This window comes from Psammomys obesus, unplaced genomic scaffold, assembly GCF_907164565.1.
Source record: "Psammomys obesus unplaced genomic scaffold, mPsaObe1.curated_primary_1811, whole genome shotgun sequence".
Lineage (NCBI taxonomy): Eukaryota > Metazoa > Chordata > Mammalia > Rodentia > Muridae > Psammomys > Psammomys obesus.
Window position 1 is genome coordinate 467,746 of NW_026590466.1, and position 17,724 is coordinate 485,469.

Sequence of the window (17,724 nt, forward strand, 5' to 3'; positions counted from 1 at the left end):
TATCTATCTATCTATCTATCTATCTATCTATCTATCTATCTATCTATCTATCTATTTAGGTTTAGCCACTGGAATTCAACCCAGGGTCTCGAATCCATATGTTCTTCACTTGAAATTTCCAACAGCCCCTAACTATTTAATTTCCCAACTTATTTGTAAGGTTGCAAGAATCTTGATGTTTTGAATTTGCCATTGATATGTTATAAAAATGAGCTGTCAACTGGGAATAGTGCCAAACCCCTGTAATCTGAACACTTAGGAGGCAGAAGCAGGAGGATCTTAGATTCAAGGTCAGCCTTGGTTACTCAGTGAGGCCAAGTATCCAAAAGAAATGTTATAAAAATGAACAGGCATAAATATTTCTGCATGAAAATCCAATTGGCAGACTAATGCATGCTGTGAGTCATACTGCAAAGAACCTTTGAATGCCAAATACCATGTCCAAATATTACTTACAGAATCAGGAAAGACACCTCTGTTTATATTCCCAGTAAATAAATACCTCAGTCCTGCAGATCTCTTGATCACCAAGTACACATCAACTGCATAGCAGAAGAGCCACCAGAGGCAGGCACTGTACAACAGCTGGATCCACATCTACAATCAAGAGGATCCCAGCTTCAATGATTCTAGCAGCATTAATGAGGTGTCCTACTCATGGCTGAAAGGAGGGGCAAACACAGGTGTGCCTGGCAGCATACGTGAGGAATCCATGAGGATATTTTCTGGAATTCAAGGTAGTTCTGACCTAGACATATATGTGTATGTATTTGTTCTCTGTCCACATAGTTGTATTTGACATGAGAACTCTATTTCCAGTGTGCTTGCAGAAAAAGCAGGTAGAGGTTCTTGATGCCTAGTTTATAATGATGGAAGGACTTCTGCAGTTCAAGGTAGAGCCTCTGTTTCTGAGAAGGGAAAAGTGTGGACCCAAGAGACTCAGAAGGTGCTTCTGTAGGAGGAGATGACAAGAGTGGTGTCCAGGCTGTAGCACAAAATCAATGTGCCATACTAAAGTAAAGTTGGTTGGGACTTGGGCATCATTGGAATGCAGTTAGAAAACCATTCAGAGTATGAATGGGAGTAAGCAGGGAATTCTGTAGAGGAAGTGAGACTCCACACTGCATTCATGCCCTCTGCATCATTTCTGTGAGGGGCAGTGCAGTGCAAAAAGCATAGCATTTTTTTCTGTGTGAAATATATGTATTTATTAAATGCTTTATACAAAAATTTCATGTGAAATATTTAATGTATATTTAAATATATTTCATTTGGAAAACCACATCCAATCTTTTTGTCTTTTTCTGTACCTGGCTTTGACTGGGGCTATGTACACATTATGGAGAGGGTATATTTTTGTGTGTAAGGTGAAGGCTGAGGCACTGGAGGGGTCATTCTCAGACTTCCGTGTCCATCCTCATCCCAGGTAGATTTGGTACCACACTGACTCCTGGTCCTCAGGTCCAGGGAAAGACCTGAGAATTGCATCCCTCACATCTCCCAGTGTCTGCTTTGAAGACCACCATGTAGCAGGAGCAGAGGGAGAGGGTGAGCAAAGGGAAGTAACTTACCGCACTCCCCACACAGAAAGCAGCAGGCCAAATGTCCGTTCCGGTCACGTTGGAGATGTTTTCAATAAAATCAGGGTAGGCTACCCACACAGTGGACCTGATAATGATTCCTGTATGAAAATTAGATAGTAAAAACATGTTTAATCTTAATTCAAATATGAAGCAATATGGTGGCATTGTGGCGTGACTATTGCCATCTTCTTTAGCCAGGTAGGACTTCCAGTGGAGTGAGGGAGATGCCAAACCACCCATAAATCCTTCCACACAAAGTTTGTCTTATGTACAGAAAATGTAGGGATGAAGATGAAGTGGAGATTGAGAGAATGACAAACCTATGAGTGGCCCAACTTGAGACCCACCCATGGAAGAAAGCCAACCCCTGACACAATGATACTCTACTATGCTTGCAGACCAGAGCCTAGCACAACTCTCTTCTGAGAAGCTCCACCCAGCAGCTGATAGGAACAGGTGCAGAGACCCACAGCAAACAATAGGTAAGCTGGGGGAGTCTTGTGGAAGAGTGGAAGGAAAGAAAAAGGGAGACGGAGGGAGGGGTCAAGGACACCACAAGAAAACCTACAGAGTAAGCTAACTTGGGTTCATGGGAGCTCACAGAAACTGACCCGCCAACCAAAAAGCATGCCATGGAAAGGACCTAAGCTACACATATGTAGCAGATGTGCAGCTTGGTCATCATGTAGAGCCCCTAACAATGGGAGTAGAGGCTGTCTCTGACTCTGTTTCCTGCCTTGGATCCCTTCCCGTAGCTGGACTGCCTTCTCTGGCCTCAGTGGGAGAGGATGCACTTAGTCCTGCTGTGACTTGAGATGTCAGGGTGGGTTGGTAGCCCTCAGGGCCCTTCCTTCTCTGAGAAGTAGAAGGGGTAATGGGGAGAAGGGGGCATGGGGACAGGAGTGGACTGAGAGTAGAGGGGCTGGGGGCTGGGATAAGGCTGTTAAGTGATTAAATAAACAAATAAAAATTTTAAAAAGGAAAAAAAAAACTTTATAAGTGCACATCAAAAAAGCAGGAAGGACCAAAAGAAAGATGAAAGAAAAAAACAGACATGTTGGTGTATAACAATAAAGAGGAAACTAAAGACTGAGCAACTGAGATAATTGTTATTGTCAGAACTGTCCCAAGCACTTCAGTGTCTAGTCAAACCACAGCAGGAACAACACTGTTCCTCATTTGTTGAGTGGGAATTACAGCACCACCAGCAGATCTGTATTCTTCACATGTATCTTTTAATATCCACGTTAATTACTAATTATTTATCATATAAGGAGCTAGAAAGATGCATATGTACTACTATGTAACACTTCATAACATGTAAAACCATATGCATGTGTTGAGTAATGCACTACTGAAGGATTAATGTGGTTTCTAAACTCCTGTGTGTGTGTTGTTGTTTGAGACAGGGTTTCTCTGTGTAGTCCTGGCTGTCCTGGACATCCTTATGTAGACCAGGCTGGCCTCCAACTCAAGAGAGCCACCCGCCTGTGCCTCCTGTGGGCTGAGAGTAAAGGTGTGTGCCACTATTGCCCTGCTAGTTCCTAAATTCTTAAGCTGTATCTTCTAATCATCAAGCCAGCTAATAAAAATAATAGCTTTTTGAAAAGTACTTAATAATTGTCAGCAATCTAGCTCTCCTTGGAACTCAAGAAGTTATAGGAGGAGCTAAGCATAGTTGTGCAGGCCTGTGATTGAGGCACTAGCAGCACTAGCTCTCTCTAAGTTCACTATAGACACATAATGAGCCCATCTTCAAAGAACTAAAACTGGGCCAGGAACATTGTAATATAAGCACTCATATTTCATATCTTTCAGAAGAAGAGTCAGTCCCTTAGCACTCTCCTGACTTCTGTCTCATGTCTACAACCTCATGTACATGATGTTTTGAAGAACACTGTTCTCTTGTTACTCCTCAAGATATTTTAGGTACATCTTTATTTCAAAATATTCAGGTTACAGGACAAAACTGCTATTGCTAGCTATCCTGAGAACTTCCTTAAGAATCAACAACACACCATTTTGATTGAATTATTCCTGCACTAAAAAAAAATTTATCCCTAAAGGAAAGGAAATAGTCTCCAAATGTGAGCAAGTGGCTTGGGATTTACAGAGTATTTATCTGAACTCAAACTCTTCAGTGTCTACAATCATATTTTTGTGACTCTTTGCAATGGGATAAATCAGATCTGGGCCTTGGTACACTCAATCACCTGTATTCAGGGAACTTTTCAAGGTGAAAGACACAGGAAAATGAATACTGGACAAACAGAAATGATTGAATGATTGAAAACTGCAGTTCCCACATGGACAGCACCATCACTAAATGGTGAAATGCAGATAGTTTTGGGGCCTTATTTTAACTGTTCTCTCTCATTTAGGCAACAAGTGAATACTTTCTGATGATATTGAGAATATGGTTTTAATTATTTTAAAGTGAAAGTTGCATTGGTGTTAAGCTGCACAAAATTTTTAGGTCTGAGTCTTTTTACTGGAACTTATCAAACAGAAATACATCAAGTCTGGAATTTGCTTCCAATTAACCCAGCCAGAAGGAAAAAGAAAAAGGAAAAAAAAAAAAAAAAAAAAAAAAAAAAGGAAGGTCTGCAAAGCTGGGGAAGGGCATTTAGGGATTCAGGACACTTTTTTATAATTATAGACTACCTTCATGCATATTGGACAATTTCCACACTAAGCAGATAAAATAAAAGTCTAGTTCAGAGTTCAGCAAAGTGTATTATGCTCTAGTTGAAAGAGTATATTGGCAAATTTATTCTGCTAAGGGATAGGTAGTAAACTGTGATTGTTTTGCGGACGGACCATGGTGTCTGTTTCCAACCTTCAACTCTGCCATAGCTAAGAGGGTCTCAAAACAGCAAATTCTGGACAGTGCTGCATTCCCATAAAACTTCATGTAAATTCTTGCAGCACTCACATGCCATTAATCTTCTCTGGGGGGTGGGGGATTGAAAACATTTTAAAGTATTGTGTTATTCTTAACAAAAGTGTGACAGAACATGCATCACCTAGCATTTTGTATATACCTCAGGAGCTGGAGATAGAGCGACTTGGTAGAGCTTTTACCCAGTATGCACAAGGTGCTGATGATTTCAAAACAGCTCAAAAGACAGCACTTTCAGATTAAAAACAAAACAAAACAAAAACATACAACAACAAATAAATACACAGGGAAGAGCATGCATATAGATGATGTTGCGTGTTTCTCCTCACTGAGTTAACCAAGGACCCGCTTTAGTTTTGTTTTTGTTTGTAACTGTACCACCTGAGGTTTTCCTAATAAGCTCACTAACAAATGCAACAGATACTTTCGTTAAAATTCCACAGATTCTGATTTTACCAATCACTCTGCAGAATTCTCTAGTACTATCCAGTCACTAGGTAAATAGATCCAGTCCTATTCTGGACACAAGGGCCAGTCACACATCCCAAAGCACTTAGCTGTTCCCAAACCTGGACTCCCCTCTGAGACCACACATCTTGGCCAGAGCAGTTCCCAACTAGTAAATTCTGTACCATCCTCAAGGGAGGGCAGATCTCACTGTGTGGAACCCTGCACATTCCACCCTGTGAGCTGCATATCTTAACTCCCAAAAGAGCTGTCTGCGTTCCCTTACCCAGGCAGCCAAGGAAGTCGCAGGCGGTGGCAGCTCGGAGGATGTGGACTGAGGCCGGCGGGGACTTTGCAGGCGCCCTGTGACCAACAGATCGGCGCTCTGGCAGGAGCTGCAGGAGGCAAAACAGCAGGCTGAGAGAGCCACTGCCCAGACACAAAGCATGGAATACCCGCGGCTGGAAACTGAGCACCAGCTGTGTGGCTGCATCTCGGGTAGGGCAGCAGAAAATTCCCAGGCGCGGGGAGGCCATTGGTCTTGCTCAGGGACCCGTCTCCAGTCTGGGCAACTCACAGCTTTTCCTGGTCAGGTGCTGGGCTGGTGAGGGAGGTTGGGCATCATGTGGCCTGTGCCTCTCCCCAACCCCAGCCCTTAGGCTGCAAAGGCGCTGGGCTCCATGGGAGTGGTGCGCCCTCCTCAGAGGCCACGAGGTCTCACGTGGCTAGTGCTAGATCTTCAGAGGGAGGGATTGGGGAGGGGCACCAGAAGTGGGCAGGGGTCAGCAATTTCTCCATCCGCCAGGCCTTCCCTTTACCTTACCGCCCGAGAACCTACATTTCTTAACCTGCCATTTTCTCTTAATTGTTTTTTCTAGAGAAATATGTCCCATTAATCAGACAATTCCTGTTTCTGACTGTGACATCTTCTTGTGATGCCTGAGAGGCAACATACTCATATACACCCACTAAGTCTCATCCCTCTGAATACATCCCTCCTGAACAGAAATAGTCTCCACAGCCTACTTTCTCTGTGGTTCTGTCCCATGGAAACAAGCCCACAAAGGCATCTGTAATTAAAGATATTTTTAATAGCACCTTTAGAGGCAGAGGCAGACCATCTCTGTGAGTTCAAATCCATCATGATCTAGTGAATTCCAAACCAGGTAAAGTTAAGTAAGCAGTGAGAACTTCTCTCAACAAATAAACAAATGACACCCCACCCCGCCAACTCCCCACACACCAAAACTAAATGAATAACCAGCACCAACTTCAGGGCTTTGCCTTTATGTTTTTGAGATGGTCTGAGTATGTAGACCACACTGACCTCGAACCCACACAGATCCACCAGCCTCTGCTTCTAGACTAGTGGTAGTAAAAGGGTGTACTACCACCCCAAGCCAACTAACACCTATATTCATGAATGGTGAAACAGGACAAAGATGATTAGCAGGTCAGGTTACACAGAGAATCCCTGTCTGCATGAAAAAAAATCTGACTAGAGTTGAGATTCCCTATTCAAGCTTACAGCGTCAGAGTCTAAAGATGTTCTTGTTCACTGTTCTCTTGGTTGTCCTTGCAGTTACCTCCCAGTACCACCATGTGCTAAAGTTTCAGGATGGAACTGCTTTGGGTAAGCGGGTACAACCTCCAGCTACAAATACAAACATTAATGAAAAAAACAAAACAAAACAAAAAACAAACAAACAAAAAAAAACGTTTCCCCCTTTGTAAGATATGTAAACTCCTATAAGTGTATACATTTGTAAGGTGAGCTAGTTTCATGGAAATGGAAAACCAGCAAAGTATTAATTAATAGGCATGGTGGCTCACATCTGTAATCCCAGCACTTGGGGAGATGCAGGCACGAGAATTAGGAAGTAATTCAGTCATCTGTGGCTACATAGAGTTTGAGGACAGATAACTTCTAAAATTAATAAATAAATTAGTTAGAATGGAAAAAGTAGCTAACTTTCATTAACTTCAAACAACTAGTTCCTCTTTTAGGGATATAAAGTGGAACACACTTTAAGTACCTGTGGCAAGGGGATGGAGAAATAGCTCAACTGGGTTTGTTTCCCAGGACCCATATGGTGACTCACAAGGATCTGTAATTCCAGTTCCAGGGGATCTGATGTCTATCCTATTTTTGGTCTGTTCTCTGGCACACACATGGTGCTCAGACAAACACAAAGGCAACTCTCGCCCCCCACCACCCCACCTCCCTGCTTCCCTGTCCTCCAACCTGTAGAATTAAATGGAAGAAAGGCTTTCTAAATTGTGATAAAAAGAAGTGCCAACAGGATGCCATTTATTAAGCCTGCTGGTGCTACAGAAGGTAATTGGAAAGAGTGGGAAGGCCCTCAACGGATCAGGTACAGCTTCCTTAGGCAGCAAGGAGCTGCCTGGAGCATTAACCTCAGGGCCAGAGCTTTGGGGTGTGCCTATGTGTGGCCCAGGGTCCTGGCATGCGGATGGCTCTCGGGGCAGTTTTTCCAGAGTCCCAGAGCTGGAGTAAAGGTGTGGCCTCACAGGGCAGAGGAACTCCAGGGCTTCCTCCTCACCTGAGCAGTTGACGTCAGTCAGTCCTCAGGACACCCGATCAAAGGAGGAGGTGCTGGGCCAACTCCACTTCCAGTTGGAAGGTGCTGGCCTGCAGCTTCCCTGGTGCTGGCCTAGGGCTGACCTATTTGCGGTAGCCTCCAGGTCCCGCCTAGTCTGGAAAGGACACTCCTTCCACCTCACCTGTTGCACCCGGCACCTAACCCTCCCCAAGCCTCTCAGAGCATATTGAGCTGGGTGGGATGGACCGTGGGACCGCATGCCGGACTGCTTCCAATTCCAGCAGGTTTCGCTAGTCCGGGAGCACGCACCTAAACCCCTATCTGCGGAGCTTACAAGAGAAACCCTTTTGGACCTGGAGCACAGTCAGTGCGAAACCCCACGTGCGTGCCCCGGCCAGAGAGGGCTCCCAGGAGCCCGCCTGCCCCTCCCCCTCCCCTGCCCAAGCTTGAGAGGAGCGCGCCTGCTCCGCCCCCTCCCCGTGCCCCTCCCCGTGCCGTTTTCCGCGCTCCCTCCTGGCTCAGCCCGCGCTGCACTCACTTTCTAAGTTGCAAAGCAAGTTCAGTGGTGGCCAGCGGTGGTGGCGGCGGTGGCCCGGACGCCTGGGAGGCTCCTCGGTGGTGGGCTCTCTTGTGCTTCCCGGAGTGCATGGGCGTGGGCCTTAGTGGCTGGAGGGGCTGAGTGCCCCGCGTCATGCAGGGCGGCGAGCCCCGTGCGCGGCCCGAGCGCCTGGCCGAAGCTGAGGCGCGGGCGGCCGATGGCGTCCGCTTGGTTGAGGTGCAGCTGAGCGGTGGCGCTCCATGGGGCTTCACCCTGAAGGGCGGCCGCGAGCACGGTGAGCCTCTGGTTATCACCAAGGTAAGGCCACCTCGGGGTCTGCCCCGTGACAGTCCTGAGGTAGTCCCCTCCCAGAAGGCTTGTTGAGGTTTCCGGGCGCTAGATGGGGCGTCCGTTTCGAGGCCTCTATTTCTGGGGTGCGTCTGCCAAAGTAACCTGTGGGTACTGGATTCTAGTTAGACTTAGGTGTACGATTCTGGTTCCATCCTGGCTGCCCTCGGGCGGCTTCCAATGTTGCTGGTAGTTTCAATGGCTCCTGTTCCGGCTCTCCTTCCCCTCCCCCTCTGGGAAAGGGCCTGGCAGTCCCCTGTAACTCCTGGCCTGTCCAGCGGTGGACCTACACCTGCAAGGCTGCCATGAGATGAAGGGAAAAAAAATTCCCAGGATCCAGGGAGTGGGCACAGCTCCCCCCCCCCCCTTTTGTTTGCTTCTAGTTTGTCACCCTTTTGATCTGCAGTGGTTTTCAGTTTGAAACCTACACTAGAAGCTGTTGCCAGCCAGCTTCACGATTCCTAGGAGTTCATCAAAATTTGCTGACTTTCGGCTTCCTGTCCTACATCCACGGGTTCTGGATACCGCCCAACAATTATTGAAACTTTTCAGTGTGCTTATAAAATAGAATCTGAGTTCCGATAGTAAGACTGTATTTAGTCTCACTTGGAATTAGTGAACGCCTGTGTCTGTGTGTAAGTTGCTTTAGAATTGAAATTCTATTAAAGTGCAGTACATCTTGATACTTACCAACTAAATGTGTATAAGCCTGTGTAAACAAACAACAAGCCAATCTCTCAGGTCTTCTGGTTAAAAGAAACTAGTGGCCTGTTCTATAGGCAGAGTAGAATCTTACCAGTCCTAAGGGCAAAGTCACCTTTAAAATGTAAATATTTCTGGCTTCTAGAGGTATTTGAAAGTGTGAAGGTGACTTACAGTTTTGCTTATCTTCCCACCCCCAGTAAAGCATGAAGAAATTAGGTGACTCTTAATTCACCCCTCTGGTCATGAATTTGGAAAGTAGAATGGTAGTGCTGTCAAACAGCAAATAAGACTAATCACCCCTCCCTTGTTATAAATTTAGCCAACATGTAATCCTTTATGCCAAACTGGATTCTTTTTGTTTGATTGTGCCATTCCAGGGACTCAAACTCAGGGCATGGCACATGCTAAGCAACTTCTGTACCACTGAGCTACAACATGTGCCCTCACGCCCTTTTCTTTTTGGCACTGCGATTGAACTCATCCTTGTCAATGCTAGGCTCTTCTCCCACTAAGCTATCTATAGTCCCATTTTTATTTTTATTTTCCGAGACAAGGTCTTAGTTTCACAAGCTGGCCTTGAACTTGCAGTTCCTCAGTCACGTTAGTGTGAATATTACAGATGTATACTACTATGGAGAATCTCATCTGTGGCTTTAAAAAAATACTTATTTTTATTTCATATACATTGGAGGCTTGCCTGCATTTATGGTAGTGTGAGGGTGTTGGATCCTCTGGAACTGGAGTTACAGGCAGTCTTGAGCTGCCACATCGGTGGGTGCTAGGAATTGAACCTGGGTCCTCTAGAGAAGCAGCCTGGCAAGTCCTAGGCAGGACCTTGAAAGTCAGACTCCAATTGCGAATATATGCCTTGCTTCCTGTCCAGTAGATGCTATCTGCTTGTGACTGAACCCTCTTGTTGTGTTATTTATACTGAGTAACTCGATACCGTCTATAGGGTGACTGTTTTTCCACCTTGGCACCATTGACATTCTGTTGAGGGGGTCTGTTCTGTGCACTGTAGTCCCATTTAGCTGCTTCTTTGGCTTCTACCCACTGAAGGCCATTGGCACCTATCTCCAGGTATGACAAAATAAATGTGCCCAATTATGAGCCCATAAATGTGCTTCGTTAGGCTCATGGTGTGTCACCTTTTTTTGGAGTTTGGGCCTTCTTAAAAATTCTTTTTGAAAACACTGGCCTTTTGGTGGTGTGTTTGAATGCTCTTGGCATTTCCAGTGTTTTCATGTAGGTCTGTTTTTCTTTTTGAGATGAGCTCTTGGCTCTGAGAAAAGGCTTTATTTACACAGTAAAATGCAAACAAGTACTTGCTTCAGCTGCATTTTTGTAGTTGGAGAAAGGAAATAGACAGCTGAGACTCCTCAGCACTGTGCTTTATTGACAATCAGAGTAGATGCTGGGTAAGGTCTGACTTTTCTCTGCATCTGGTTTGAAGTTAAAGGCCATTAACTTCCCAGAAGGGTATCATTTGTAGAATTTCAGATGCATGCCTGAAACTACAGGACCTCTGCTGAAAGATGATATTATGAGTCATAACTAGAGTAAATTTATAACAATTTGCAGCTTGAAATCTTGCTACCATTAGCAAACAAGCAAAATGCACCCATACATAAATGTCCCCCCCCCAAAAAAAAAAACTGAAAAGAATGAAAACACACTAAAGCCTATTTTTTCATTCTGATAGTACAGAAACAGGAACTACCTGAAGTTTCTAAGAGATGTCATGAATTGTTAATATTCTTTGATGCATTCAGGAATTCTCACTGCACTGAAATATTACATAGTTAATTTTCTATTAAGTTGATTCGGATTTAGAGGTAGGTGAGCCACTGTGGCCTGCTGAGGTTTTGTTATTGTTATCTTCTCTCCCTTCTCCACTTTTTGCTATGTTCATTATTAGTGCTCTATCACTGAGTGACATTCCAGCCAAGCCTTGCTGGTGTTGCTTGTTCCTTTCTTTGTCAATTTGGGAGCGGAGGCGAAGCTCATTTCTGTGATGTCACCCACTGGAGAGTTACATCCACCATCTGGGTATCAGGAAGCCCCCTGCAACCTCAGGAATGTTCAAGGAAGAAAAAATGAATCCCCCTTGCAACCTCAGGAATGTTCAAGGAAGAAGAAATGACGCCCTGGCCCTGGCTATTCATCATTATTAAAGCCCCCTTCCGCTGCTAAGAATGCCAGAAATTTCTTAAGGAAAGGACGCATTCGTCAGGGCCTGGAAAGCTTGGCCTTTCCGGAACGCTCCTTTGAGAACGTAGTTTTCAGATTGTCTTTGGAAGTACAGCTCTCTTGATGTCTTTATTTGTGTATGTGAATTGCTGTGGTATCAGATACATAGAAGTGTTTTATAGATAACCTTCACCTTGCCACCATGTCAGGGGTTCCTAGCTATTATAACACCTCCCCCTCATTGAGACAGAATACTCATCCTGATTGTTTGAGCACTGACAATTGGACAGTTTGGAGGTGGGTATATACAGTGTTGCAAATGTCATATGTTAAGTGTTGGCTGAAATCCAAAGAGGCAGAGGGTATAGCATAAGGACAAGCAGTTAGTGATGGGTGTGTGTGTGAGACTCCAAGTGTAAGTATAAATATAATAATACCTTAATAACTGAAAAAGGAGTCTCTAGTTTAGAGGCCCTGTGGAGTGGTAGTAAAGAGATGTTAAAACAGTAGCCCAATGGTTGTCCCTTGTACTCTTTTGTCTATTTGTTTTTCTTTAAAAAAGATTTATTGTTATTTTATTTGCATGAGTGTTTTGCCTGCATGTAAGTGCACTGAGTGCAGTGTCCACCGAACTGAGAAGATAGGTTGGATCAGGAATTACAGTTGGTTGTGAGCTGCCTCGTGAGTATTGGGAATTGAACCTGAGTCTTCTGCAAGAGTAGACAGTGCTCTTAATTACTGAGTCCTTTCCAGACCTTGTTTATTTTTTTATATTTAATTTTATTTTATGTGCATTAGTGTGAAGGTGTCAGATCCCTTGGAATTGACAGTTACAGAGAGTACAGACAGTGAGATACCATGTGGGTGCTGGTAATTGAATCCGGGTCCTTTGGAAGAGCAAGAGCAGACAGTGCTCTTAACCATTGAGCCATCTCTCCAGGTATGTAGAGAAGAATGACCTTTAACTTCTTGTCTTGCTGGCTTCACCTACCCTACATCTCTTAGGGTATATCTATTAGGTATATGCCACCACAGCAATGAGATTTGGTGCTTGGGGGTGTTGAGGTACTTTATCAAGTGCGGTCCATCCCTATCCCCTATATATGGTTTTGAGTGAGGGTCTCATCAAGCTGGCCTGGAAATCTGTGTGAAATTGCTTGAGTGTCTGTGTGCTGAGATTATAAATGTGTTACAATGCTTAAAAGGGTTTTTTGGTGGTGGTGGGGATACTGGGAGTATAACCTAGAGCTTTGTACAAGCTAGGTACGAAATTCTAGTTGAAATGGTGGAAAGATAAATGTGAACTTCTGTTTGGATCTTAGCTCACATTTGTGCCACATAGTTTTCAGCAGGCCAAGCTACTACTTTGTTAGTGTCTGGGAATGCTTAGGTCTCCTCCCCACCTTCCACCCCCTCCTTCTTACACTAGGGTGCTAAGGTCATATAAGGATTTGAAGTTATTAGGATGAGTGTAATTCTATTTGTAGTGAGAATTCATAGTCTGGTTAAAAAAACACTAGGTAAGTTTTCTTTCCTATGCTGAAAGGCCTTTTCACTTGGGAGACCTGCCTTGCCAACTGGCTTTCAAATACATCTTTATTACCCCTTCTAGCTTGCAAATTAACTTGGCCTTGTGGAATTCTAATCCTTGTTCCTTCAGAGATGATTTAGGGACAGGGAGTGGGGAGCCAAGCACAGTGCTTAGAGATGTAGTCCAAGGTCTTATAGCTGGAGGCTTTCAGGTACAAGTCATGGAGGATTCTTTCTATGGGAGGCTCAAGAGTATATGACTTACACCTATAAATCCAGAGGCTTCCACCATTACAAAAAAGCTATAAACCTGAGCTATGCATCACACTTCTGTGCTGTGCTGAATTTGATCTTCCTGGCTGAGTTAGGAATATTGCTTAATATGTCCTAGCATTTATCTTTTGGGGAAAAATAGGTAGAAAGCTAGTTTGTCCAAGAGCTACATGTCAAATAATAGTTTTCACTTGGACATAATGAGATGGGTTTTCTTAGCACTGTGTATTTCATGGCTCTTTACTTGGAAGGACTTTTTAAAATAAATTTTGGAGTTATCTCCTTGCTGAAGGTGTTTTATGTTGGCATGGAAATAGGCTTTGGATTTATGGCCATACTCTTAGAAGCAAAAGTTCTGGAGTTTGGGGAACTTTTCTTTGCACTTCAGGCAAGAAGGTAACATTCAACAAGATAATTTTAGGGTATAAAGGCTGAATGGACTTTTTATTCAGGCTGTCTTTTACTTTCAGACACTAGAAAGGTGTAGGGCCAGGCTTTATAGAAGAAATTGCATAGGATTTGAAAACTTACGCACTTTTGATATATGTGTGCTGAAAAATTTAACCCACAGGAGGATTCTAAAAGAGTTCTAGTAGGACTTTAAAACATACAGGTGGATGGGGAGTTGGTGGTGCCTGGAGATATGGGAGCTTTCTTTTCATACTAAAAAATATTTTTCATACAGTTTTTTTTATTATGTTTTAGTGCTCTTCTAATCCCCAACTCCTCCCAGATCCTTCTCACCTTCCTTACCCACTCAATTTTATATTTTCTTTCTTAAACAAACAAAACAAAACACAAAAATAGAAATCAAAATAAACAAAGAGAAGACTAATAAGACAATTTTAAAATACCATTGAATTCATTTTGTATTGGGGCCTCCCTGGAGGTGTGGTTAATATATCTACTGAGATTCCTTTGGAGAAAACCAGTTTTTGTTTTGCCAGTGGTATTAATTGTAGATAGCTTCTTGGTTGGGGGTGGAAGATTGTGTGTGCTACCACAATCTCTTGAGTTTATATGTGCATTGGCAGGCCCAAAAGAAACACTGACAAATGGCTAAATATGGTGCCTATTAGCATACCAAAGCACATCCTAGCCTCTGGGCTCTCTGAGCATCACAAATACCTGTTATGGGGCATCCTGGCTCTTCTCACTCTACCTAAAACTTTTCTAGCTCATGGGCTTCTTATTGCTCTATAATCCTGCTATTTAGGCCATGCATCCTTGGCCCCTTCTCTTCTGCCTCTCTCTTCTGGTCCTCTCTTTGGTCTTCCTCTCTTTGTCTCTTGCAACCCATGCCCCTCATGGCCATGTTTGGTCTATTACTTTCTTTCCCTGCTCTGGACTCTTCCAGATGCCTCTGACTATTCTCTTGCTCCTACCTACAATAAAAACCTTCCCTTCAACCACATCTTGGTTGAAGGTCCTCACTTTATACATCTGGTGTCAGAACTCCCAATTTATATATGTGTCAATCCTGTTATGTCTGGAAGACACTGTTTTCTTGGAGTTGTCATCACCTCTGACTCTTCCTATCTTTCTCCTTCCTCTTAATACACAGATCCCTGAGCCTGAGGGCTTTGATGATTCCATCCCACTTAGGATGGAGGGCTGCAAAGTGTGCCTATTGTCCAGTTGTGGGTATCTTATGTTAGTTCCTATCTACTGCAAGAATATTCATCTGTGATTAGGGGTGAGCAAGGCAGTGATCTATGGGAATAGTAATATGTCATCAGGAGTCATTTTATTGCTATGTTCTCTTAGCAGAATAATAGCATTAGGTTTCCTCCTAGGACCATGACTTATTTAGTCTTAAGTTCTTATCCATTTAAGCAGTGTTAGATATGAGTTCCATCTCATAGAGTGGCCTTAAATCCTGCCAGAAAGTGATTGGTTACTCCTATAATATATGTGCCACAATTGTACCAGTATATCTTTGCAGACCAGGTAACTGTTATAGGTCACAGGGTTTGTAGCTAGGAGATATTGATGATTCCCTTCCAGTAGCATCCAAAGTACCCTTCAGTACCATGAACACTGATTAGTAGAAATGAGGCTTCTAGTTAGGTACCAGGTTGACTTCTCCATGTCCAAAGACATGTATCTTCAGCAATAGTGCTTACCATCAGGTTGCATGGCTCAGCTTTGAGAGTTCCCAGTTCTTAGCATCTATGTGAGGCAGCTCACAACCGTAATTCCAAAGCCTCCCATACCTTTTTCTGGAGTTTGTGGGCACCTGCTCTCACATGTGCACACAATCTCCCTAGAGTCACGTAATTAAAAGTAATTCAAATAATCCATAAATAATACTTCTGAGGGCTGGTGTGTGGTTCACTTGATAGAGCATTTGCCTAGAATTGTGGTGCCTTTGTTTCAAAGAAAAGCAAAACAATATAAAAGCAAATCTAGTGTTGACTTTAAGGAAGCTCTATTTAGACTTTTCCTTGGGAAAATGTGTATTAGTACAGGAATGATAGTGTATCATTAAAAAACCAAGGCCAGATAGTGGTGTACATGGACAATTCCAGCACTGGGAAGGCTGGAGTAAGAGGGTGGCAAGTTCTCCTCTAACTGTGGCTATTTAGTGAGACCCTGTAAAAACTGGGAAATGAGAGTTTAGTCAATGGTAGAATGCTTATCCACAGGTATGAGACTCGGGTTTGATCTGTAGCACCGTTTTAGGTGGAAAAAAAAGGAAAACAATTAAATAATATGAAGTACAAAGAAAAGGTACTTTCTCCTGCCCTGGATGAGGAGACTGTGGGCTATTTTGTATTTTTAATTCCAAGAGTATCAAATTTCAAGCAATAATGACTGACTGTGTGGGAGAAGAAAGAAAAACAGTGCTCTAGACTGGCTAGGGATGGCTGTGATTATCTTTTAGCCATAGGTGATTTTTAAGATTTTCAGATCAAAGGCAAAATGTGAAGATCATAGAGAACCCAGGCAATATTCTGTGTCCTTGAAGAGCAACATTATTACTTACTGACAGAAGAAAGGGAGACAAGATCTAGCTATGTAGCCCAAGCTAGTATAATGCCAGCAGTCCTTCTGTCTTGACTGTTTAGGGAGAGGGAAAAATATACCCACCCCAGCTTTGTTTTTATATTTATGCAAATAGGTCTTTGGTATCAAAGTTTAAGTAATTAATAGTTGTTTTTAATGTACTCCCAATTAGTTTTTTTTTTTTAACCTGGTATTAAAGGTAGAACCTAGGGCCTTTTTGTATGGTAACCAAGGCCAGAGGAATAGGTTCTCCATGACCTGCAGTGAGGTACAGTACCAACAATTGAAACTCTTTTGTTAATTTTTTTGGCATATGGATCCAATTATAATTTATATAGCTGTCACTTTGGTTTTTGTTGCTTTTTCTTTGTACTATAGACTAGGATTTAGCCTTGCCTTTGCAACAACTCCTCTGCCAATCTTTCTTCTCTCAACTCTTCAGGAATATTTCTTGCCTTTCCTTCCATTCCCAGTGAATCCCATATCATAATTCTGGCTACAAAGATATTTTTTTCAACTATGGCATTATTGATATTTGGGGCTAAATGATTTTTTTTGTTGTTGTTGTGAGGCCATCTTTGCAACGTAGGATGTTCATCAGTGTCCCTAGCCTCTTAGGCTAATACTCAGTTGCAACATTTTTATAGCTTGCTTTCTATATTTTCTTTGAATATTTTGTGGTGCTGAGGATCAACTTAGTGCTTTGTCTGTGCTAGACAAGTGTTCCTCCCTGAGCCACACCTTAGTCCTATTGTTTGGATGCCAAATGATGCTGCTGCTAGGCCTGTGGGAAGGAGAAGTACAGGCATATTGTGATTATTTTTTCCTGTGTAACATTTTTTTTTGTTAGGCAGTGATGACACACACCTTTAACCCTAGCAATCTGGAGGCACAGACAATGAATCTCTGAATTTGAGGCCAGCCTGGTCTATAAAGAGAGTTCCAGGTCAGCCAGGGCTGTTAAATGAAGAATACCTGTCTCTAAAAATCATAAAATAGAAGCCAGGTGCAGTGTTGCACACCTGTAATTCCAGCACTTGGGGAGGCAGAGGTAGGCAGATCTCTGTTTTCGAAGCCATCCTGGTATGGAGTCCAAGACAAAGTAAGTCCGGGACAACCAAAGCTGCAAAGAGAAATCCTGTTTCTGGGAGGAAAAAAAAAGTAAAAAAGACAGTTTTATTTCATTGTTTAATTTCCCCTCTATTTATGTTGATTATAAAACCCCAATGATGACATATTTCTTCATATATTTTTTTTATATATGCCAAAGTAGCTTTTCTTCACTTTGCAGTATTAGGGTTTATCTTGCCACTATGGTGGTGGTCCCCATTGTACTTTTTCTGTAGTGCATAATATTGCAGAACTGAGGTCAGACCTTTATATTTCATGATTCATTAGACTTTCTCTAATTTTTTTTCTCTTATTTTTCATTTACTTGTGGTTTTGATCTTAGGAGATTTTTTTTTAAACCTTATCTTCCAGTCCTTCCTTTGAGTCTCAAATTTTTGTCTCATTTTTTTAATTCCAAATTTTGTTTCATAGGTTTTTTTTTTTTTTTGGACACTGTACTGATTTTATTTGATGTCTAATTCTCTTGTCTAATAATACTGAGCTGGTTTTTCAAAACTGTCCATT

The 17,724-nt window shown here is 42.9% G+C and overlaps 2 protein-coding genes across 4 annotated transcripts in view; one reads left to right on the forward strand and one right to left on the reverse strand.

The window, feature by feature from the left end:
• The window catches only part of Gpr143 (G protein-coupled receptor 143), a 52,893-nt gene extending 47,272 nt beyond the window's left edge, over positions 1-5,621 (reverse strand). For all 3 annotated transcript variants that reach the window (XM_055607410.1, XM_055607408.1, XM_055607409.1), the window contains exons 1-3: positions 5,219-5,621; positions 1,572-1,681; positions 503-597 (exon numbers count right to left, since the gene is read on the reverse strand). In XM_055607410.1, the coding sequence (XP_055463385.1) occupies positions 503-597; positions 1,572-1,681; positions 5,219-5,468 (455 nt within the window). In that variant the 5' untranslated portion in view covers positions 5,469-5,621. The remainder of the gene's footprint in view (positions 1-502; positions 598-1,571; positions 1,682-5,218) is intronic.
• A 2,429-nt stretch (positions 5,622-8,050) lies between these two features.
• LOC129676898 (protein Shroom2-like) overlaps positions 8,051-17,724 on the forward strand; it is a 125,637-nt gene continuing 115,963 nt past the window's right edge. Inside the window, exon 1 of the mRNA XM_055607414.1 lies at positions 8,051-8,352. Coding sequence (XP_055463389.1) covers positions 8,188-8,352 — 165 coding nt within the window. The 5' untranslated portion in view covers positions 8,051-8,187. The remainder of the gene's footprint in view (positions 8,353-17,724) is intronic.